The sequence below is a fragment of the Vulpes lagopus genome, chromosome 5, assembly GCF_018345385.1.
Source record: "Vulpes lagopus strain Blue_001 chromosome 5, ASM1834538v1, whole genome shotgun sequence".
In the NCBI taxonomy this organism is placed as follows: domain Eukaryota; kingdom Metazoa; phylum Chordata; class Mammalia; order Carnivora; family Canidae; genus Vulpes; species Vulpes lagopus.
The window spans coordinates 67,764,416-67,788,365 of NC_054828.1; the positions used below are offsets into that span (position 1 = coordinate 67,764,416).

The 23,950-nt window shown below is 49.3% G+C and overlaps 3 protein-coding genes across 9 annotated transcripts; 1 reads left to right on the forward strand and 2 right to left on the reverse strand.

Moving 5' to 3' along the window:
• Positions 1-541: 541 nt before the first annotated feature.
• Positions 542-20,846, reverse strand: TSFM (Ts translation elongation factor, mitochondrial). Of its 6 annotated transcripts, none has more exons than XM_041755430.1 (7): positions 20,711-20,846; positions 10,906-11,064; positions 10,718-10,803; positions 9,721-9,849; positions 8,424-8,546; positions 2,876-2,963; positions 542-1,114 (listed from the first exon to the last, which is right to left on the reverse strand). In XM_041755430.1, the coding sequence occupies exons 2-7, from the start codon at positions 11,021-11,023 to the stop codon at positions 708-710; spliced, it is 951 nt and encodes a 316-aa protein (XP_041611364.1). In that variant the 5' UTR covers positions 11,024-11,064; positions 20,711-20,846; the 3' UTR covers positions 542-707. The 6 variants fall into 6 exon arrangements, with proteins under 6 accessions (XP_041611364.1, XP_041611365.1, XP_041611362.1 ...); XM_041755431.1 differs by lacking the exon at positions 20,711-20,846 and adding an exon at positions 19,730-19,918; XM_041755428.1 differs by lacking the exon at positions 20,711-20,846 and adding an exon at positions 11,291-11,444.
• EEF1AKMT3 (EEF1A lysine methyltransferase 3) lies at positions 11,579-19,723 on the reverse strand. The gene is made up of 3 exons (XM_041755434.1): positions 19,342-19,723; positions 19,055-19,166; positions 11,579-13,473 (listed from the first exon to the last, which is right to left on the reverse strand). The coding sequence occupies exons 1-3, from the start codon at positions 19,516-19,518 to the stop codon at positions 13,082-13,084; spliced, it is 681 nt and encodes a 226-aa protein (XP_041611368.1). The 5' UTR covers positions 19,519-19,723; the 3' UTR covers positions 11,579-13,081.
• On the forward strand, positions 19,927-23,347 carry METTL1 (methyltransferase 1, tRNA methylguanosine). Of its 2 annotated transcripts, none has more exons than XM_041755433.1 (6): positions 19,927-20,125; positions 20,753-20,916; positions 22,093-22,253; positions 22,356-22,469; positions 22,588-22,689; positions 22,853-23,347. In XM_041755433.1, exons 1-6 carry the CDS (start codon positions 20,001-20,003, stop codon positions 23,024-23,026), a joined length of 840 nt encoding a protein of 279 aa, XP_041611367.1. In that variant the 5' UTR covers positions 19,927-20,000; the 3' UTR covers positions 23,027-23,347. The 2 variants fall into 2 exon arrangements, with proteins under 2 accessions (XP_041611367.1, XP_041611366.1); XM_041755432.1 differs by having other exon boundaries at positions 19,928-20,125; positions 22,069-22,253.
• The last annotated feature ends 603 nt before the right edge of the window (positions 23,348-23,950 follow it).

Consider the following 23,950-nt stretch of genomic DNA (forward strand, 5'->3'; position numbering starts at 1 on the left):
AACTGGGCCACCGGTGAGACCTGTTTCTGGCACAATAATGCCAAAATGTGCCTCACAGCTGTCCAGGAAACCTCAGGCCCCACCCACCTCCACCCCGTCATCCAAAAGAGAAACAGGGCCATGTGTTATTAATTTCAGTCATGAGGCCAGAACCAGCGTGTACACTGCAGAGAGCATCAAAGCACGCTACAGACATCAACAAATGAACCACATTTTCCAGACGACTCGAAGTTTGAGTCAACAATTCCCAAGGAATCCGTGTGGCCCAAGTAATGTAACCGGGGAAGTTCCAAGAGAGCAGCACAGCCCGAAGCACCCCAAAGTGAAAGCAGAATAGGAGTGCTGGGTCACAGAGAAACTGAGGTAGAAATTTTAGGGGTACCATGATAAATCGGGAAGCAACAGCACAACTGCTCATGCCTGCTCTCTCAGACCCTGTCGGCCACCTCCATACGGCCTGCCTGCTGTTTCCTACAGCTGGTCACAAGGTGCAAAAGAGCTAAACCCAGCATTACACAAGCAAGGAAGAGATTCTACTCTCTTTATTATATAGCAATTTTATTTAATGACTCTTCCCACTGAGGATATCATTGCATTATAAACTCCAATGAAAAACAAATTCTGGGTTTGTAGAGGCTGAGGAAATAACTTCTCGGAATGATGTCCAGAGCTAAGAATAAACATCTCCTGGGCCAAGTCTCCGGAACCTATTCGGTTTCTGCTGCCTCTTCACCTTCTCCACATTCAAACCGCACAAAGTCTACTACGGACACCCCTTGAGGCTGCACATACTGTCCCAATGTGATGGAGGGATCCAGCAAGTATGGCTGGGACAGCATCTTGGTTTCCGCCTCTCCCCCAGGCTCATCATCCAAAGAGCCAACAGAGAGAGGGGCCATGCCCACCACATGCTGCCCAAGGCGGCGGCCAAGGTCTTCCAGGCTTGCTTTGCGCTCAGATGTCTCGCAGACCACGAGGGCCCCATACTTCCCAAGCTCCAGGTTGTGGAGGGAGGGGCTATGCATTGCTCCATGGACATAGGAGCCAACATAGAACCCAGCTGGCACCTTCACCCATGCAGCTCGTTTAAGAGTCATGTTTTCTCCCAGTTTCCCTATAAAAAAGCAAAAACAAGTAACACACTTCCAGAATATGACGCATGTCATAGTACCAAAATATGCATAGAGGTGGCTGAGTCTGGGAGACGGTGCTCTGCATTTACACTGTGGATACTCTGTAAGAAGGAGAGATACCGTTTGCAGTTTAAAGAAGAAAAAGGTATGTGGGAGGAGAGTGTATGGGTAGGAGAAATAATGAATATCTTTATGGAACACCAACAACATGCCACACTGGTATTTAAAAACACAGGCTGTGATGTCACACAGAGCCTGGACTCACGTGTCCATTCTGCACCTTACTGGCAGTAAGTGACTTAATGACATAACCCCATTTATGAATTTATCAAGCTTTCTTTCTTCCTCCATAACATGGAGATGGTATCACTTAAAATAACCTGAAAGCAGGGTTTTTAGGAGACAAAGTAACATATGTAAGAGGACTCATTACATTATCTAGCACATGGTGGCACTCAAATGCTGGCAATTGTTACTATGTTGATCTTAGGCTTAGAGGGCAGCCCGGGTGGCTCAGCGGTTCAGCGCTGCCTTTGGCCCAGGGCGTGATCCTAGAGACCCGGGATCGAGTCCCGCATCGGGCTCCCTACACGGAGCCTGCTTCTCCCTCTGCCTGTGTCTCTGCCTCTGTCTCTCAAAGCTAAATTCTTCTCACGAATACTTTAAAAAACAAAACAAAACAAATTCCAGTTTTCCCGATCTCAGGATGCCATCCTCTCTAACATAGGTCCAAATAAGCCAAAAGGTAGGAAAGGGGTTAGGGGACCCCAAAAGGGATCTGGGTAAATATCCCTGCATTAACCATAGTTATATCTAAAAAATCCAGATATCCAGAAATCAAAAGAAATCTTAAAACGACTCAAAGCATCTAAACAATTGTTAATTCTCAGAAAATGACAAGGTTCCAATACCCAGCTCTTCCAGAATTTCTTAATAAGTCTCATTCACAGCTGTCTGCCTGGTTTCTCAGCTATGACTCACTCAAACATCATACATACTTCACGATAATCTGATAAAAACAGAATTGATGTCTTGACTGGAAACATCAGATGAGCAATAAATTCCCAGCAAGCTCCCACCCAGTCCTACTTCCCTCCTTCCATCAAGGACACGTAGGAAGAGAGCAAAATCCCCAGTAGTTGCGGCACAATGATCCGGAATGTGGTTCCTGTAGCCAGGGGTTCTGAATGAATAAACCTTCACAAATTCAGGATGAGATTTTTCTAAAAAGAGATCAAATCCTACACATGAAGCTCCAAATATTCCTGGGTCCCTTTATAAAGAAGGTGGGATGACTCGTGCTGTACTATGTCTCCCACAGTGTACAGGGTGGTGTCAACTGGAAGGTCAAAGGCAATCCCTGCCTAAAGACATGTTTTGCTTGGTCAGCCTGCAGAGTGCTGAAAATGATTTTAATTAGCTACAAAAATCTAAAAACTGAAGTTTTTTCACATAAAGCTAAATTCTTTTAAAGGAATTTAAAAATCTGACAATGCTGGGACCCCAAAGTAACAACTGGCTAGAGCTTGGTAACCATTTCTTTCAGCAGAGGGTGAGTTTTTCAGGGTGCCCACTGCTCACTTGTGTCTAACACACTATAGAGCCCACTCCTCACGTTCATACTGTCCGATCCTTGCGGGTACACCAGCCTGCAATTCTTGACCTAGGTGCGGAGAATTATCAAAGATCCCAGGAGGGCCGGTTCCTAACTCCCAGTTCCCCCCATCCTTACCAATACTCACCTATTGCTAAGGCTAGCTGATCCTTGAGGCAGCCTTCTTTCTCAGGCCCAGCCGGAAGTTCAGAGAGCTCAGAGGAATTCAAGAAGCCCTAAGTGCACAAAGGAACCGAACAAATCAGTTCTGTCCTAGAGACTAGGCAAAAAGTATATTTCTCAAAAAACAATTTAAGACCATCAAGTATACATTTTTTGGGTTTAAGATTTTTCTTTCTTTCTTTTCTTTTTTTCTTTCTTTCTTTCTCGTTCTCTCTCTCTCCTTCCTTATTTGAGGGAGTGAGTGAGCAAGCACACACATGTGCATGCCTGCAGAGGGCCGGGGCAAAGGGAAGAGAATCTCAAGCAGGCTCTCCGCTGAGGTGCCCCTAAATGAATGTTTTCATTAAGACAAAGATGTTACATATTGATAACAGCTGCATTTTTATTTTATGAGTATTTTATCCTACCACTACACCACCCACAATTCCATCTCAATCCCATCATCCCACCTAACTTCTTGAACTGTAGTTTCCTAGAAATCAGGAACAGTATTTTCAAACAATCATAAAATGTTAGAACTGAAAGACTGGCTGAATAAACAGACCATGGCACAGCCATATAATGGAAAACTACACTGTTGGGAAAAAGAAAACAAAGAAAGATGTGCTTGAGCTGCTACAGAGTATTGCGAGGTTACATTAAATGAAAAAAGCAAATTAAAAGAGTACATCTATAGGGGCACCTGCATCAGGCTGTGTACTCAGCGGGGAGTCTGCCGGAGATTCTCTCTCTCCTTCTGCCTTTGTACCTTCCCCCTGTGCACACACATACTCTCTCTTTAATAAGTCTTAAAAAAAAAAAAAAAAAAAAAGCCTGAGTGGCTCAGTCAGTTGAGTGTCTGCCTTCAGCTCAAGCCATGATTTTGGGGTGCTGGGATCTGGTGCCACATCAGGCTCCCTACTCAGCAGGGAGTCTGCTTCCCTCTCCCTCTGGCCCTCTCTGCCACTTTTGTTCTCTCATGTGTGCTCAACCTATCAAATAAAATCTTTACAAAGAATTTTTTAATTAAAAAAAATAAGTATTTATATAAATATGCTATTTTTGCAAAACGACTTAAAAGATACCCAAAACCAATGAAACTGGTTATCTACAGGAGTGGACAAGAATAAGGTAGAAAGGAGAAGGAGTGAGACATCTGTGCATGTGTGTTACAGCTTTAATTTTCAGAATTTTAATGTTTTACATATTCAAAAACAAAATTAGATTATCGAGAATTTGGAGGTAAAACCAAAATTAACTACACAGAAACATAAGACTCTAACTGTATTTCATATGAATAATGCAACTTCACGGAAGGGGGGAAAAACTAATCCAAGTAACTTTCAATATAGTCTTTTGACCATGTAACTACAATGTAAAGACAAAAAGGACACCAAAGAAATCTTGAACTCCTTTATAGGTTTGTTATTTGCAGTGGTCAAGTATAGTCACTAAAACAATTCAGTGTTGTATTAGAACAGTGAGAAAATAAGTAACCACTAAAGTTGCTAAGAGCCAGCATACTAGTGAGCAAAAAAGACATAAATATAGAATGGGGGAAGGAAAAGAAGAACCCTGTGTGCAGGATTAGAACTGAAACACACACACACACACACTTCCTGCATCTGTCTGCTGAAAGAGCAAGCAGCAATGATGTCTCAGTAGAAATAAGCATATTTAATGCAAGGATCTAGGTTTCTAAAAACTATTCCCCCCGTTAAAAAGGATGAGGACTCCTTGGAAAAGTGGCTAATTCCACAGGTAGGGCAAGGAAAGTATGACATAGGCCCAGAGTATCTCGTTATGCCAAAAAGTAAGAAAATACTTGAAAATAATAAATACATTCCAAAAAGTCAACAGAGCCAGCTTACACTGGCCAAATCCAGGTATAATTTGAGCATCAAATTGAATAATAGATTATAGGGGCGCCTGGATGGCTTCTGCCTTTGGCTTCTGCCTTTGGCTCAGGTCATGGTCCCGGGGTGCTGGGATCCGGCCCCATGTCAAGCTCCTTGCTCAGTGGGGAGCTTGCTTCTCCCCTCCCTCTACCACTCCCCTGCTTGTGCACTCTCTCTTTCTGTCAAATAAATCAATAAAATCTTTAAAAAAATAGATTATATAATAAATTATGACACACTGTATAAAGTATCCATGAGTTAATGTGTACTAAGTAAAGTACTAACATAGGGAGTAGTCTTTCTTACAGTAGAATGTCAACTAATAAAACTAATACATGTAAAAGAAATTATAAGACTGAGAAAGATAACCATCATGCAACTCTCACAGTAATAGCAGATCCTGACAAGAGTCATGGATGGATGCTAATACCTTCAGGTAAAAGTCTTTTGGGGAACTGGACATTACACAGTCTCAATCTCCCATACAGATTACTTGTTAGTTACAAAGAGGAACAGAATAACTTTACAGTGGAGAAACCTGGAAGATTCTGCCCTAACCAAGAAGAGATCAAAATTAACATCATCAGGTACGTGGGGGTGACTCAGTCAGTTGAGGATCCAACTCTTGATTTCCACTCAGGTCATGATCTCGGGGTTGGGGTAATCGAGGCCCAGGTCGGGCTCCACGCTAAGTGCAGAGTCTGCTTGAGATTCTCTCCTCCTCCCTCTGTCCCTCTCCCACTCACTCGGGGACATGCTCAATCTCACTCTCCCGCTCTCTAAAATAAATAAAATTTTGGGGATACCTGGGTGGCTCAGTGATTGGGCATCTGCCTTTGGCTCCAGGCATGATCCCAGTGTCCCAGGATAGAGTCTGGCATCGGGCTCCCAAGAGCGAGCCTGCTTCTCCCTCTGCCTATGTCTCTGCCTCTCTCTCTGTGTCTCTCATTAATAAATAAAATCTTTAAAAATAAATAAATATATAAATAAAATCTTTAAAAATTAACATCACCAATAATGGGACCAACAGTCATTACATGCCTCCTGATGTGATATTCTGAAAAAAATACAGGATAATTTATTTAATATTCATGCTAAAAAACCCACACTCTGAGTCTAACTATGAAGGAGCATCAGACAAACCCAAGTTAAAAGACCTTCTACAATACTGTCCTATACTCTTCAAAAGAATGTCAGTGCAAGGTGCTTGGTTGGCTCAGTCAAGGAGAGCATGCAACTCTTGATCTCAGGACTGTAAATTCAAGCCCCACCATGGGTGTGGAGATTATTTAAAAATAGAAGAATCTTTTTTTTTTTTTTTTTAAGGTCATTGTGGGGATCCCTGGGTGGCTCAGCAGTTTGGCGCTTGCCTTCAGCCCGGGGTGTGGTCCTGGAGACCCAGGATCGAGTCCCACATTGGGCTCCCTGCATGGAGCCTGCTTCTCCCTCTTCCTGTGTCTCTGCCTCTGCCTCTCTCTCTCTCTCTCTCTCTCTCTCTGTCTCTCATGAATAAATAAATAAAATCTTAAAAAAAAAAAAGGTCAATGTAATGAAAGACAAAGGTTGAGGAACACAGAAAGGAGACTAAAGAGACATGTAAGTAGTTGCAACACACAATACTGGACTGGATTCTGGATCAGAAGTGCTAGCTGACAAAAATATGGCATATATACTATATAAAATATTGTATCAGTGTCAAAATTCTTGAATGTGATTACTGTACTGTAGTTACACAAGAGAATGTTGTTTTTAGGAGATAAATATTCAAGGGAAAAAGGGTCCTGATGTCTGCAACATACTTACAAAAAATTTTTTAAATAGTGATAAGACGCCTGGCTGACTTAGTTGGTTGAGCATGCAACTCTTCATCCTGGGGTTGAGTTTTAGCCCCACACTGGATATAGAGATTACTTAAGAATAAAGTAAAATAAAATAAAACAGTAATGATAATATAGGTATGTAAAAAAGTGATAAAGCAAATGAGTCAAAATGCTAACAAACTATGAATCTAAATAAAAGTACAATGTAACTTACCGCCGAACACTGGGAACCTTTTCTGTAAGTTCGAATTTTTTTCAAAATAAAAGTTAAAAAAAAATTAAAGATCAAAAGGGAAAAAAATAAAGCTAAAGAAAACCAAAATTTCTTGTACTGATAATGAAACACAGAGTAAAGTAAGTGAATGGCTCTGGGTGACAAATAGAGTTCCTCACAAAGTCAGGATCAGAACCTCGAGGTGTGCCTGGCAGGCTCAGTCATAGAGCATGTGACTCTTGTTCTTGGGGTCATGAGTTTGAGCCCCACTTTGAGGGTAGAGTTTACCAAAGAAGGAAGGAAGGAAGGAAGGAAGGAAGGAAGGAAGGAAGGAAGGAAGGAAGAAGAATAGAACTTCTAGTTCAAGTGGCTCATCTATTCAACACAATTCTAAAAAACAATCTTCACATGGTTTTCCATATAATGACTATTTAATGCCAGTAATAATTTTTTTTAAGATTATCTTATTTATTTATTCATGAGAGACACACAGAGAGAAGCAGAGACACAGGCAGAGGGAGAAGCAGCCTCCCTGCAGGAAGCCAAAGTGGGACTCGATCCCAGGACCCAGGCTCACGACCTGAGCCAACTCAACCACTGAGTTACCCAGGCGTCCCTAATGTCAGTAATAATTAACGTTTTCCACAAACTCTCAAGAGAAGGATAAACCGGAGGAAAGAGGTGGTACTAAACACAAAATAACTGTTGACAGTAAGGGTGAATCAAAGGTACACTGATATAATTCCATCCTGGTCCTCCTATGGACAAAAACACGCTTATTCTCCTAAATTCTACCTTCTCCAATAAATGTATTTAGAATTTCTTTCTTTAAAAAAAAAAAAAAAAAGAAAGAAAAAGAAAGAACTCCTTCCCTCAGGCCATTCTAGATTTCTGAATACAAAGCTTCACCTGATTGGGCGCCTGGGTGGCTCATTTGGTTAAGTTTCTGACACTTATTTCAGCTCAGGTCATGTTGCTGGATCAAGCCCCACACTGAGCCCCCTATGTGCAGCCCAGCATAGGGCTCTGCATTCAGTGGGGAGTCGGCTTGGGAGTCTCCCTTCCCTCCCTTAGAGGAGCCTGATGTGGGATTCAATCCCAGGACCCCGGGATCACATCCTAAGCCAAAGGCAGATGTTCAACCACTGGAGCCGCCGAGGTGCCCCACAAGTAAGTCTTTAAAAAAGAATAAAGCTTTACCTTATTTGACAGGCTCTACCTCACTGTCCTTCATTCTTTCATTCATCAGATTTAATGAGCCCCAACCAAATGCTAGGCCCACTCCTCTTCCACCAGAGACACAGTAGTGAAAAGACAAAATCTCTGCCTCATGAAGCTCTCATTCTTTTGGGGAGATTAAACAACATACGAATAAGTAAAAACATAAAATACAGAATTATAACAAAAATCTTTAAATGAAACAAAATAAGGGGATAGTGCAACAGGAAGGCTACCCGTCTCCAAAGAGATAATATTTATGCAAGAACATGAAGTAAGGGAGTGAGATATGAGAATGTGTGAAAAAAAGGAAATAGCAAAGACCCTGTGAAAGGAGTGTGTGTGTGTAAATCCAGCACGTTGAGAGACAATTCCAAAACTCACTTTACTGTATGTGGAGAGTTGATCCTTTAGGTTCTGACAATGCAACAAGGTTCCCAGGGCGACTTGCTGGACCAACTGTTGAAATTTTAAATTTCTGGAAACAAAATCTGTCTCACAGTTTACCTGGCGGGAACAAATTGATGTTGCTGTATAAGCTGCTTCTGAACAGTTTGCAAAAGTGCCTTTAAAATCAGAGTAAACCAAGGTATTACAGAAGAAGCTTCAGACTCAACAAAACAGACATAAATGACCCTCGAATTTTAAGGCTGCAGTTCCTCTCCTAGCTTGAGGCCAGAAACTCAATGAGGTGATTCCTGCTGTGCCAATGAGTTAGGAACTGACCCCCATATTCAAAAGATGGTTCCCTAATGTCCCCAAAGGAGTCATTACACCTTTACCACTTGCCCGTAGCTGTGGGCCATCACTACCTCGTTCTCCAGACTCCTCCAACACCAAACCACTTTTGCAGTCAGCCTGCTTATCTCCTTTTCTCACTCTATGCTAACCTACATCTGATTCTTCACCAATTGAGGCCCCTACACCTCCTCTAAAACAGCTACACACTATCCACCGACTAATTAAAATAATTCCTAGCTTTAAAATCTAACTGTTCCAGGAAACAATCAGTGACGAGGTATAAGGCTGCAGGAGACTCCCACTGAGACGTACAGGTTTGCCCCACTATCTGAACGTACGGCGTTCCTATGAAACCTTTTGTAAGCCAAAATGGCATAAAGTGAAAAATCAATTACCATTAATTTATATGGAAATGGATGTACAAAACAAATTGATGTACGAAATAAATCAACGGAAAGCACAGATGCTCACAAAGTTCAAAGCTATGGCGGCTTGATGCTGAGATGCGCAGAGTAGCTGGGGGGGGCAACTCCTGTTGCGAGGGTGCCCCCTGCCTCTACGATGAATCAGTGCAAAACCAACACTAACTGCTATTTTCACTTTTTGCCTTTTTTTTCATAAAAGTGAAAAGTACTCTTTGGATTGAACAAAAAACAAAAACAGGTGTATGATTGTAGGTCTTTTGTAAAAGCAAAATGCGTTAAGTGAACTTTTGAAACGTGGGGGTATCTGTAACATTTCTGACTTTCGAGGCCTTTAACGGCCAACACACCCAGCCACTCCTATACTTAAGTGAACTCACAATAACCGTGATCTCACCAGTTTTCTCCCAACAACTGTGTGCACTTCGCAAACACCTCTTCTTTAAGGCTACGAAGGGTCTAGCACACAGCTCTCCACCCAAAGGGCAGCTGATTTATCTGGAATCCTGACAGCTCACCTCTACCAACACGGTTGCGTTTCCATCCTGAAGCAGCCCAATCAGGCCTTCTTTAGTCTTCCTGCCATGGAGTTTGGCAGCTCTGCTCCAGCCTTCCTTCTGGGCCTGCTTGTGCAGCCAGCTCTCTGCCTATAAATTAAAAACAGGGCAGATGACAAAGTCACAGAATTTAGAACTGAACGGGGTTCTAAAATATGTTCAGGTTCCCTAATTCTGTTTCTCGTCAATCCTATAACGGAAACTAAAGCAGTCTATCTTTTACTGGTAGCCTACCACTGAACGCCAAATACCAGGCATTGTGCCTGATGCTTCGGATAAATTTAATTTTCACAACAACCCTATGGACCAGACAGCAGTATTTTTTTTTTATTATTATGTACAGACAAGAACAACGTGACTCTGAAAGATCAAGGTGTCCAAGATCACAGGGTTAGTGTGAGGGCACCATAGTGTGAGTCCTGGTGTGTGGGGCTCCCAAGGCTCACACAAGGCCTTGAGCTCCAAGCACCAGCAAACAGCAGAGCAGTGGTGCTTGGAAGAGTGTTACCCACGGGATCCTGGTCAACTGCTTTGGAGTCAAAGGGTGAGGTCGGCACTTATGTGTGCACCCTACCCCGAGGGGCGCCTGGGTGGCCGAGCCTTGGGCTCAGGCCGGGATCCTGGGGTCTGTCACGCATTGGGGCCCGCGGGGAGCCTGCCTCTCTCTCTGGGTCTCTCATGAATGAATAAATAAAAATCTTTAAAAATAGGGACGCCTGGGTGGCTCAGTCGGTTGAGTGTCTGCCTTCAGCTCAGGTCAGGATCCAGGGCCCTGGGATTGAGTCCCGCATCAGGCTCCCCTACTGACTAGGGAGCCTGCTTCTCCCTCTGCCTCTGCCGCTCACCCTACTTGTGCTCTGTCAAATAAATAGATAAAATATTTTTTAAAAAATCTTTAAAAATAGGGGCAGCCCGGGTGGCTCAGCAGTTTAGCGCTGGCTTCGGCCCAGGGCACGACCCTGGAGACCCGGGACCGAGTCCCACGTCGGGCTCCCTGCGTGGAGCCTGCTTCTCCCTCTGCATCTCTCCTGAATAGATAAAATCCTAAAAAAAAAAAAAAAAAAAAATGCTGCCCAGGGTTCTGGGTTAGGGTCCCTGGGCAGCACGGCCCCGCCCCTGAGGTCGCCCCGGCCCCCCGCCCCCCACCTGCTTGAGATCCCCGCCGCAAGCCTCCAGAGCCTTCTTGCAGTTCACAAAGGAGTAGCCTGTTCTTCGCCGCAGCTTCACGAGGGCGTCCTTGCTCGAGGCCGACGACCACAGCCATGGACCCGCGTGGAAGGGGCGCGGCCGAGGCGGGGGCCCGGCCTGCGGGGGAGGAGGGAAAGCCTGAGCCGCCGGCGCCGCGGGGAGCGGGATGGGGGGGAGCCCACGGGGGATGGGACGGGGAAGGGGGAAGGGGAAGGGGGGAGGGAGGGAGGGAGGCCGGGCGCCTCGGGAGCCCGGGCGGGGGAGCGCGCGGGGAGGCCGCCCTAGGAGCCCCGGGGCTCCCGGGGCGGGGGCGGCGGGGACGGGGGCTGCGTCCCGAGCGCACCCAGAAGTCCCAGGACGAAGGCGCGGGGCCGGGGCCCAGGCCCCTCACCGAGCAGCCGCGCGCGGCCGCGAAGAGGCGCCAGGGCCGCAGGAGCGACATGTCCGCGGCCCGCGCGCGAGGACACCGGCTACGGCGCGGCGGCGGGGCCAGAGCTCGGGCGCCAGCGCCAGGCGGGACGGCGCCACCTGCCGGCCGGGCGGCCACACGCGCCGCCCCGCTGCCCGCCCCGGGTGAATACCGGAGGCCACCGGGCACGGGGGCGCGAAATAACGCTCCGAGGCACGTGGACACACTTCACGTTCCTTTATTTCCAGTCCTGTTTCACAGCCGTCATCCATTTGGGACTCTCGGCGGACCCGGCAGGTGGGCGGGTGGGTTCAGGAATGTGGCCAAAGGCCGCGGGGCAGGCAGCGGGGGGAGCCCTTTCACCAGACCCTGGGACTAGTCGCTGACCCAGCAAAGTACGGGTGCACGTCGACCCGCTGTAGGCCACGGCTGCGCCAGGCCTCAGGGCACTAGGAAGGCGTGAGCCACACCCCTGCCCTTGCCGGTAGTCTAGGGGTGGGAAGCAGGGGACAGACCGGTACCATGCAAGCCGAGTAAGTCCCTAAGATGACCAGTGAAAGGGTCTACAGGGAGAGAGGAATCACATCCAAACAGGAGGCTCCGTAAAAGCTTTCTTCAGGAAAGCGGCTAAGAGTAATGAAGATTTTGAGAGGTAGAAAGAGCTCTTCCAGGCAGGGAATCATCAAAAAGAATGAAGAAAACAGGGCAACTTGGGTGTGGAAATAGGGAACAAAGAGTAGACATTTGGAATTTGTCCAGAGGTTGCAATACATGTAGGAAACCAGTTGAAATAGAAGGGTCATTTGGGATCACATGGGATAGACTGAGTACCAAGCCAAGGAGCTTTACTCTTGCGGTAGGCAGCAGAAGCTGGTCAGAGCTGGTTTTGGAAGATCAAAAGAGTTTGATAAATGGCTTAAAGGAGAGAGAATGGAGGCCAGGAGTCCAGAGGAAGAGATATGTGGCCCAAGGAGTAAAGAGAGCCCCAAGCCCCACAGTGGGAAGAGAAAAGAGGTGAAAGACAAAATACACTAGCAAGGAAGGACCAACAGGGCTTGGAAACCTAAAGAAAACTCAAAGATGAGAAGAACCTAGTACTTGGTGATCATGGCTCCAGCTCCAAAAAAGGATAAAGAAGCTGTAGCCCAAAGGACAGCTCTGCTGCCTGTCCCAGCTTCTGGGCAGGGAGGACTTGGCCCAGTTAGAGCCATGGTCACGCCAGATTCTGCCTCCAGAAGCAAGAAGTGGGTGGCCTGAGGTTTCTACCTTTCTAGCCCCCCAGCAGAAGCCTGAGTTCTTTGGATGCAGAGATGACCTTCCTTCCCTTTAAAAAAAAAAACTCCATGAGAATCTAGCAGGGTCCATTCTATATTCTGTATAGAAAAACAACAGCAGGACTGGAAGAGTTCAGGGCCAGTCTCTCTGCAGCCACTGTTCTCACCTCCCATTTGCCACCCCTACCCCTAAAAATCCTGGACACCTTTCCTATCTTCGTCCTCTGAGAACAGGAATTGGGAACTTCCTTTGTGCTCTATCCTAGTGCTCTAAGATTCCCAACAAGCAGGCACTTTCCTGCACCCGCCCAAGAGTATCTGGGGGAACAGAGAGGGAAGGAGAAAGGGAAGGGCAAGGGAAACCCATACTCTTCTTCCTTGTGTTTGTGGCTTTGGAGATACAGCAGTTCCTTTCCTAGGACAAGGGGTTCAGAGGAGCAGAAGGGTGATGTCAAGCAGGTCTTGGTTCCCTGTGCCTGGCCCTATAGATGTTGACATTCTCATCCTCATCCCGCTGGGCCAGCTCCAGTTGGAAATGTTGGGGCAGGAGGTGCTGAAAGAAGCTCTCTGTCCCGTGCTCCTCTCTCATCTTGGAGGCCAGATAGATGGTGCCATGGGGCCCGCATAGATGTTGGAGGGTGCCCAGCAGCAGTGGGAAGGTGGGCTCCAGGTACACGATATCAGCCCCCAGCACCAGGTCATAGTCTCCAGGGAAGACATGCTGGTCAATCCCCCAGGACAAGGCGCGGACCTGGGCCCGGCCTCCAGCCGGCACATTGGCCTGGACGTTGCCCTGGATCTGCTCTAGGGCCAGGGGCAGGTCAGTGATGGTAACATCCCCCCCTGAGAGAGAGGAAGGAGGAGAAATGCAAGTCAGAGGGACCAACCAAGGGGTCTCGGCTCCTACCCAGAAGGTCCAGAGACCGCAGGGCCTAGAGGACAGTGTTTTTACAGCCCGAAGTGCGCACCGTGGCTTTTAGTTACCCTAACCACCATCTCACCCACTGTTGTTCTCATTATTCTAAGTTCAACAGCATCAACATTCTCTCTGGGCTAATCTGCAATCTCTCTGCCCAACACACAACCATCAGGTATCAGCAGAAGCCTGGGCAGGACCAAGCTGGAGATGAGCTGTGCACCCAGCCCCTACCGACCCAAACCAAACTTTGTGGGTCTGGAAAGCTTCCCAGAAGACATGGCCTCAGCAAGCCTTAAAGGACAAGTAGGAGTTAGTTAGGTGGAGCTTTCCAAGCAGAGAACAGAAAGCACAAAGGCCCGGGGGCGAGAGCATGGCATATTTGAGGAAGACTGACTCTTGGAGGATGTGGAAAGGAGGAGAAAAATGTCAAGACCTGAGAATAAAAAAAAAAAAAAAAAAAAGACCTGAGAATAATAATGACATGCTGAAGAGACTCAGGCTTGATCCTGAGGGTGGTAGGTTTTAATAGATGGAAGCAGATAATCAGACTAGCACCTCAGAATGCTTCATTCATGCAAGAAATGTATGTACTGAGCACCTACTAAGTTCTGGCAGTACAGTAGTGAGCAAGACAAAACCTCAGCCTTCCATGAGTTTTATTAGAGAAGTAGAGGCACACTAGGGACTGCAAAACTCATCGTAATCAGGACGACTACTACAGAAACAGGAGGTAAAAAAAAAAAAAAGAAAAAAGAAAAAGAAACAGAAGGTACCAAGAATTCATTCATATTATCTGCCTATATGTCAGGTGCTGAGAATATAGCAGTGAACCAATCAGACAATCCCTCCACTCACAAGGATTATGGTCTAGTGATAAAAAAAAAGGGGGGGGGGGCAACAAACAAATAAAAGGAAATACACTGTACATCCAATGCTATGGTGAAGCATTAAGCAGAGAAGGGGGATAAGAATTGCTTCAGAGCTGGGGCAGGGAATGTAATTTTACATTGAGTGGTTAAGAAAAGCCTCACTAAACAGATTGTGTTTGGGCAAAGACCTGAAGGAAATGATGCAGCAAACCATGTGGACCACTCAGGCTAAATGTACCAAATAAGGGACCAACGAGTGCAAAGACCTTGAGGCAGGAGTGTGTCAGCAGGTCTGAGAAAGGTTAGGAAGGCCAGTGGCTGGAGCAGAGTCTGCTTGAGATGCTCTCTCCCTCCCCCTCCTCTCTAAATAAGTAAAAATCTTTAAACAAAGGAGAGGCACCTGGGTGGCTCAGTGGTTGTGTATTTGCCTTTGGCTCAGGTCGTGATCCCAAGTCCTGGGATCAAGTCCCACATCAGGCTCCCCGCAGGGAGCCTGCTTCTCTCTCTGCCTATGTCTCTGCCTTTCTCTCTGTGTCTCTCATGAATAACTAGAATCTTAAACAAATCAGTAAAAGGATCATTCTGGCTGCTGTGACGAGAAAGGACTGCATGGCGGTGAGGTCAGATGCAAAGAGCCCAGTTAGGAGGCAGCTACAGTGACCCAGGGGAGAGGTGATGCTCAATTGAACCAGGGCATAGCCATATCTAAGAAATGTCAAAATCCAAAATGATTTTGAAGGTACAGTTAACAGGATTTGCTGACAGACGAGACATGAAGTACTAGAGAGGGAGATGTTGACAATGTCTCCAAAGAGGTTTGGCCCAACTAGAAGACCGAATTGTTATTTACTCCGGAGGAGGAAGGCTGTAGGAGGTACAGGACTGGACAAGAAGATCATGAGTTCCTTTCTAAGTGTGACATGACCATCAGACAACCAAATGAAGATATCGGGTAGGTAGGTGGTTCCTCCAACAAATCTGGAGATGGAAATGGGAGAGTTATGGGGTCATGAGCATAGAAAGGGGATTTAAAGCCATAAGGTGATGGGATTGCTTGGGAGTGAGCGTAGACAGAAAAGGGAAGGGGTCAAAGGACCACTCTGGGGCCCTGGGGCACTCAAACTTCCAGTTGTCAAAATGAAACGAAACGAACCAAGAGAGGAGATTGGAAAGAATGCCAGTGAGGTAGGCAGAAAGCAAAAGTGTAGTATCCTGGAAATGAAGCATTTCAAGGAGGAGGGAGAGTCAAATGCTGCAAAGTCAAGTCGAGTAGGCTCATAACTGACTCCTGTACTTACCAAGATGGAGCTGGAAATGCAGCTCACCACTTTGACTGCTGCAACTGAGGATGGAAATGGGGAATAGATTGAGGGAAGAAGAATAAGGCAGGTACTACCAGACGATGAGGATTACTCTTTTGAGTTTTGTTGTAAAGCAGAACAGAGAAATCAGTGGTAACTAAAAGAATATGTAGGACCAGGACACCTGGGTGGCTCAGCGGTTGAGCATCTACCTTCGGTTCAAGTCACGATCCCGGGGTCTGGGATCGAGTTCCGCATTGGGCTCCCTTCCTGGGAACTTGGCTTCTCCTTCTGCCTATGTCTGTGCCTTTCTGTCTCTCATAAATAAATAAATAAAAATCCTTAAAAAAAAATATGTAGGGCCAATAGTTTTTTCTAAGAGAAAATATAGTGTATTTATAGATGTATATAGATGTGTGTGTGCCTATATAGAATGTTCCAGAGAAAAGGAAAAAAAAAAGAAAGAAAAGAAAAGGAAAAGGTGATAGTGCAGGGGGGAGTGGGGATGGGGAGGGGGTCTGCTGGAACAATGTCTTTGAGTAGATGAGAAGGTTTGGGGTCTTGTAACAAGTGGAGGGCTTGACCTTAGGTGGGATCACACGGTGTTTATCCATGGTAACAGGAGAGAAAGCCCTTGAAACAAACAGTGAGGTGAGTAAACATTCCAATAGGAATGTGTGAGCATTTTCTATAAGAAAATAGAAGCAATTAGAAGAGATGGGGAACAAAGTCATCAGCTGAGGGTGAAGACAGGAGAGGAGGCATTTAGAAGTTTGAAGGGCAAGAAGGTAAGAAACATGTTTAGGAGAGTGGAGGAAGGATCCCTGGGTGGCGCAGCGGTTTGGCGCCGGCCTTTGGCCCAGGGCGCGATCCTGGAGACCCCGGATCGAATCCCACGTCGGGCTCCCGGTGCATGGAGCCTGCCTTCTCCCTCTGCCTGTGTCTCTGCCTCTCTCTATCTCTCTCTGTGACTATGATAAATAAATAAAAATTTAAAAAAAAAAAAAAAAAGGAGAGTGGAGGAATATGTGGACAAGGGAGGTGTAACAGACTAGCTGGGCAGCACTTAAGGACCCACCTAAGGTTCGTCACAAATTCAAAATGAAACCAGTCAGCACGATGGTTTATATACTAGGAGGACCTAAGCTAGCCTGGAGGTGGCCTTCCCCTGGAAGTGATGTTTGAGCTGAGCGCTGAAGGATGCGTATGAATTAACAAGGTGGCCCAAGGATTCCAGACATACAGTCTGTGGGGAGACTCCATGGATGGAAACATCCAGACTTGAGGCACTGACAGAGAGCACGAGGAGTACAGGAGGGAGGCAGAGGCACAAAAAGAGGCCAGAGAGGGAGGCAGGACCTTGGAGGCCACGCTAAAGGTATTGGCTTGATCTGGAAAGCACAAGTGGATGATGGGAGGGAAAGGTGATTACAATTGCACTTTGAAAAGATCACTCTGCTGCACAGGAGTGGGCAGAGGTCAATGTGGGGGCAATAAGTCAAAGCAAGAAGACAACTTTGCCTGGATGTAGTCGGAGAGTGACAGCGGTGGTATGGACTGGGGAGCCATCGGTGTCAATGGGAAAAAAAAAAAAGTGAGATTTAAGAGGTTTTTAGGAGAAAACATCATCAGTAGGACTTGACTAATGGATATGGGAGTGAGAAAAAGGGACACGTCAAAGGTGATATCTAGGTTTCCCACTGCGTTAGTGGTGTGATTAACTGAGATGGGAAAGCCTGAAGGAGAAACAGCCCAGGTGCAGGAAGATCACAAGATCTAGATTCGATGTGCTAACCTTCCTATGGGAAAGCTAGAAGACACTTGTGAAAACTCAGGGAAGAAAGAGCAGTGAGGGGATCCCCGGGTGGCTCAGAGGTTTGGCGCCTGCCTTTGGCCCAGGGCATGATCCTGGAGTCCCGGGATCGAGTCCTGTGTCGGCTCCTGCAATGGAGCCTGCTTCTCCCTCTGCCTATGTCTCTGCCTCTCTCTAACAGGAATGAATAAATAAATCTTTAAAAAAAAAAAAAAGAAAAAAAGAAAAGAAAAGAAAGAGCAGTGACCTGAACCAGAGATGGTAGGAAGAGGAGCAGACAAGTGGGGAAATGTTAAAGACGTATGACCCACAAGTCTGACTGCCAGGATGTGACCAGGAGAGGGCAAGGGGCAAGAGGACACCCAGATTTCTTACTTGGCAGCTGAATAGGGAGCAAAGGAGGTCTTTCAGCAAATGCAGGTAGGTGTTCCCAACCACATTACACGCTTTTCTCCCGTTTTAGCATAACTGCACACCTCTCCTCCACTCATCCTTTGTGGAAAACTGCTTTTTAACACTTCCTTGGTTCTTTATGAGCCTGCTGTGTTTGTTCACCTTCTCATCTGACAGAGCTGCTTTTTGAATTCCCAGGGAGTCAGGGGAGATCACAGCCAGAGGTCGTCCACTGGCTCTGTGTATACATCACCATAATTCCAGTACTGTAACATCTTCCCCCACCTTCCCCTGCTAGACCATAAGCTCCTCAGGAACAGGAAATGTGTCTTAGTCACTGTTGTATCCCAATACCTGGCATGATAGAAGACTCCAAATAGATATTGATTGAATGAATAGGAAAATGAATGCCTGCCTCTGGGAAGACTTCCCTGAAAGTGACCTAGCTGTGTTCTCAGGAACAAAGACATTTGCATTACTAAGGAGATGGCATCATAAGGGTTTCAAATGAATGTTTTGGGTGAGGTTTTGCCTGCCCATTAGATTATAAATTGAGAAAGAGTTTCCTTTGTAATTCTGGATTCTCCACCAAAGAAGCAAAATTGTCCTTACTTTTTCCTTTCCCAAGTCTTCGGTGCTTAATTTCTAGCCCCATTAGCCCGACAAAGCACACCCCAGACCTCAAGAACTCCAGCTTATTTCTCCCAAGCATTCAAAAGCATTCGATAAAAATCGAAAAATTTTTTCATAATAAAGTTATAAAGCGCTCCTCAGATTTCGTACATGCAGATTGCTCCCCCTACAGAACGCCCCCAAAGATGCGTTTTTACAAAGTACCATGCTGAAAGCAAAGGCGGTTTTAAGGGACAGCACTGCCCATGAAACCACAAAGAGCAAAAAGGTAGGAAAAAAAAAAGCGCAAAAAGATAGAAAAAGCTCCTTTTACTAAGGCCTGCCCTCAATCGGACCCCCCGGGTGTTTTCTCGGGCACGGAGGAGGAAGCGCTCGCGCACGCGCACGCACTCGCAGGCACACGGCTCCTTCAAGCCCCTGGTCTGGTCCCGAACCACTCCCCGCTCCCAAGAAGCGCGGGAGCGACACGTGGCCACCGCCCGGGCTGCCCACGCACCCTGCAGCGCCGCCAGGATCCCCACGATGCCCGTCCCTGCTCCCAGCTCGATCACTTTCTTGCCTCGGAAGTCCACATTTTCACTTTCAAAATAGTTGCAGAGGCTCAGAGCCTACGGGGCGACAAAAGGGAGAGAGAGACACCGCGGCGGGGCCGGCTCCCTACGGCGCAGCAAGAGCCCGGGGCCGCTCCGCCCCCGCCGCTCCGCCCGCCCGGCCCCGCCCCCGCCCCCGCCGCTCCGCCCGCCCCGCCCGGGACCCCCCCCCCCCGCTCCGCCAGCGCCTCACCGCGTCCCACACGCGCGCCGCCACCCCCAGGCGGGCCCCGAAGTTCTGTGTGATGCTCAGCACGTGCCCACAGAAACAGAACCGGCTCTTTTCCGAGTAAGAGTCCGCGAAGAGCCCGACTTCCTGCGGGAACACGGCCTCGGGCTCGGACTCCCGCTCCGGACCCGGGGCCGCCATCCGGCCGAGCGCGCCCCGGCCCCGCCGCCAGCGCCCGCACCCCCGGCCCGCGGCTCCGGGCCCCGCCTCCCCGAGTCCGGCTTCCTGGAGGTGGGATGAGGAGCCGCTCCTCCCGCTCCCGGCCCCGCTCGGACCGCGCGGGGCGGGCCCGGGGGACGGGGCAGACGAGTGAGGGGCTGGCTATAGGAAGCGGGCCCCGGGGGCCCCTCACCTGCGGGTGCACAGGTGCCTGCGACTAGGACAGCAGCGCAGACCGCGCGGAAGCGCGCTGACGGAAGCGGCACGGTGCCCGGTCGCGCCTCGGCAGCCCAGCCCGGGACCCGCGCCGCGGAGGGGCGCCCCGCCCCCGCCCCGCAGGCCGGACGCACTCCTGGGTCTTTAAGAGGCGGGGTCCGCCCCCAACGTGCCGGGGTGCGTCATCATCGTGCGCCTCGGGCCTCGGTCTCCATGTGGGTTCGGAGGAGAACCCGGGACTGGGGATCATGGCGGGAGCGGAGGCGGGGGGCGCGGCGGGGGACGGGGCAGGAGCCGAGGCCCTGCAGCCCCAGAAGCGCTACTATCGGCAACGTGCGCACTCCAACCCCATGGCTGACCACACGCTGCGCTAGTGAGTGAGCGGGCCGGGGCAGGGCCTGGGAGGGCGGTTGTGCCGGGCGGGCGGGCGGGCAGGGTCTCGGTCGGACCGGGGCGGGCCGGCTGGGTGACGTCAGCCTTGGCGGAGGGCGCAGTTGGAGGGGAGGGAGGGGGCGTGGCGTTCCGCCCCAGGTCGGGAGGAGACGGGAACGGAGACTCGAGCGACGCCGGCGGGACGTCGTGGCCGCCTTTCGGCCTCGGTGATCGGATTCACTAAAGAGACAGACATACACAAATCCTGCCCGCACCTCAGTCCGTCGTCTCCCCACAGAGCACATAAGCAGGGCGAGGCCCCGCCTGTGGGGGAGGGGAGCTCGTTACCCCAGAAGAAGGGCTGCCCCATCCGCTCCTAGACACGGAGATGGGCAGGTCAGCGTCATGAGCCGCATGATGGCCTGTGATTCACACGGGCGTTAAGGGTGCTTTCCACTGTGTGTCCTGGAGACCACAGGACCCACTGTTACAGGATTTTTGAGAAACATTCTTCCCATTTATACCTCCCACCCTTAAACATCCGCCCCCACACATGTAGAACCGCTTCTGCAATGTCCTGACCAACCTTCTCGTGTCCCTCGTGTCCCTCGTGTCTTCTCTCCAATAGTCCCGTGAAGCCTGAGGAGATGGACTGGTCTGAGCTATACCCAGAGTTCTTCGCTCCACTGACTCAAAACAAGACCCACGATGACCCAAAGGATAAGAAAGAAAAGCGAGCCCAGGCTCAAGTGGAGTTTGCAGACATAGGCTGTGGCTATGGTGGCCTGTTAGGTAACACTCTGGCCTTTTCTCAGGGGCAGGGACAGGCAGTGTCTAGGTCCTGCTACCTCAGCAGGTTTGGTGGGGGCCGGAGTTGGCCTTTCCCCTTCGGACCAGACACCAGCGCTGTGACATCAGTGCGGAGAGCCTCTGCCTTCCCCGTACTCTGGGTCTGTGGCCTTTGTCCTGCAGAAGGGAGAGTGTTGTCTCAAATGCCTCTTAGAATGTGGGTTGTCTTGTCTGGCCCCACCCCTGGCCTCAGCCCCTACTTGAGCCATTTCACCTGCGAGGTCCCGGGTCAGTGAGCTGGTCAGCACTAGCGTCAGAGATTAGTCACTGTAGCCAGTGATCCTGAACTGTCCTTCTGAGGGATTCCACCACCTTCCTTCCCCTCCTCCCTTCTTCACCAGAACCCATTGTTTCTGCAGTCTACTCTCATGTTTTCAAGTTCCTCTTGTATTGTCTGTGTGGTCCCAGCATGTGTCAGGCTATGTCTCTATTTTTTATTTATTTATTATTTATTTATTTATGATAGTCACACAGAGAGAAACAGAGAGAGAGAGAGAGGCAGAGACATAGGCAGAGGGAGAAGCAGGCTCCATGCACCGGGAGCCCGACGTGGCATTCGATCCGGGGTCTCCAGGTTCGCGCCCTGGGCCAAAGGCAGGCGCTAAACCGCTACGCCACCCAGGGATCCCCATGTCTCTATTTTTAGATCTTCCCATAGAGGTAACAGCATGACAGAGAGAGGAAAAGCATGGTGCCCGGGGGCAGAAAACCTTGGTTCAAGTTCCAGTTCTGCCTCTCAGCCCTGTGACCTTGGGCATTTCCGACCTCAACCTCGTATCCTCATCTTCTCAACTTAGCGCAGAGCATTAGGAGGACCGAGGCAATGTGTGGAAACACTGAAAACGTCAAAGCACTTGCCACGTACATGTGTTCCCAGGCCCTCCCACTTCCAGTCCAGGTGACAGTCTTGGGATCTCAGCCGGACCCTAACCTTAACCCTCTCCTCCAGCAGAGGACCACCGTAGAGGGATCTCTGTCCACACTTGCCCTTCCTGATTTTGGTCGTTGCCAACTGACGCTTCCTTTCTTCTGTCAACGCCTTTCCACTTCCTGCAAGTGTGAGGTTGATGATTCCATTCCCATTTCTGTGTCCAGTGGAACTGTCACCGTTGTTCCCAGATACACTGATTCTGGGCCTGGAGATCCGGGTGAAGGTCTCAGACTACGTACAAGACCGGATTCGGGCCCTTCGAGCCGCTCCTGGAGGTGGCTTCCAGAACATTGCTTGTCTCCGTAGCAATGCCATGAAACACCTTCCCAACTTCTTCCGCAAGGGCCAGGTGGGGAGGGGCCCTGGGGCAGGCTGGAGGGCGGGTGGGGCGTTGAAGCCGGGCTCTCAGCCCCATTGATGCCTCGATGCACGTCTGTGTGTCTGTCTACAGCTGACGAAGATGTTCTTCCTCTTCCCTGACCCACATTTCAAGCGGACGAAGCACAAGTGGCGAATCATCAGTCCCACGCTGCTGGCAGAGTATGCCTACGTGCTTGGAGTCGGGGTGAGCTGGGGCGGGAGGGAGGGCAGGGTGAGCGCGTGCACAGAGGCTTCGGGGGTGCCTTGGAGACCCCTGCTCCGCTGTGTGCAGCGCGCTGTCTAGGGTGCGTTTGCCTACGCAGGGGCTGGTGTATACCATAACTGACGTGCTGGAGCTGCATGACTGGATGTGCACCCATTTCGAAAGGCACCCCCTGTTTGAGCGTGTGCCCCTGGAAGAGCTGGTAAGTAGGGGGCCTGAGGGAAGTGGCGAGGACGCAGGCCTTTCCCAGCGCAGTTCTGTATTCTTTGAACCCAGCTCAGTGCCAGAAGGATCGGATGGGGGTCTCAGGGCCAGGGGCCATCTGAAAAGTGGGCAAGGACTTATTGGACCCTTCCTTTCCTCAGAGTGAAGACCCCATTGTGGAACATCTGGGCACTTCAACTGAGGAAGGAAAGAAAGTCTTACGCAACGGAGGCAAGAATTTCCCAGCCATCTTTCGAAGAATACAGGATCCCACCCTCCAGGCAATGACCCCCAGTCCCACCCCTCTTGGCCACTGCTGGCCTGCCTTGCCTTAGCGTGACCCCTGGACCTTCCCAGCTGAGCCTGCCAGGGCCAAGAGGCGACAGTCATTCAAAGAAGTTGGGGAACTGCCCAGGGCAGAAGCCTGGGATTCACAACTACCCTGACCTCTCACCTTCTTGCCCCTCTACCACCAACAGAAAGCAGAAGAAGCTACGTAGGAAGGTCAGCAGACCTTGGACCAAAAGGGATGTTTGGAAGGGTGTGGGGTCTTGCTCTCCCTTAGCAGCCCCTTCTCCTTCTGGGATCTCTCCTCCTCAGCTGGAATGAGGAACACAGGTCTCCACTGTCCATCTAAACTGCTTGCTAGACTCAAACCGCCTGTCCATTGTGTTTACTTTGCAGTCCTGGGGATAACATGTATACGTGTGCACATGCCCGTGCTGCTGTTTCTCAGGAAAGGCTAGAGCATGTATCACGTGCCTTCTCCCATCCCCCACACCCTCTCCCTGCCTGAGACTTGACTTGGGGAATCTGCTGTCTTTATGGTTGCTGTCTCTGGAGAGCCTTGGGTCGGGGTGGTGGAGACCCTCTCATTTTTCATGTTGACCTTCGATTCCAGAACTTCAGAGCTAACTGACTGGCACAGAGTCCAGTGGGGGCAGGGTGGGAGAGTGAGGAGCAGAGAACTAAAATGTGCAGGATTCGGAGGCTAGAAGCGAAAATCGGCTGCTGACTAGAAATACACCCCCCCCCCCCCAAAAGAAGACTGAGTCAGCCAGAGATTCAGAGCACTCACCTAGCCTGTGCTCCACCCAGGAGCCCAGAGAAATCTCTAAACCTTTCTAATTTGCATAAGGGTCCTTTGTTTCTGCTCCTCCAGCCCTAAGTTCCCTGTGGCTGGAAGGACTGAGCTTGTTGACCTAAAAGACCACCCCCTCCTCCCAAGGAACAAAGATGAAGGCTTCTGGAGCCATTTT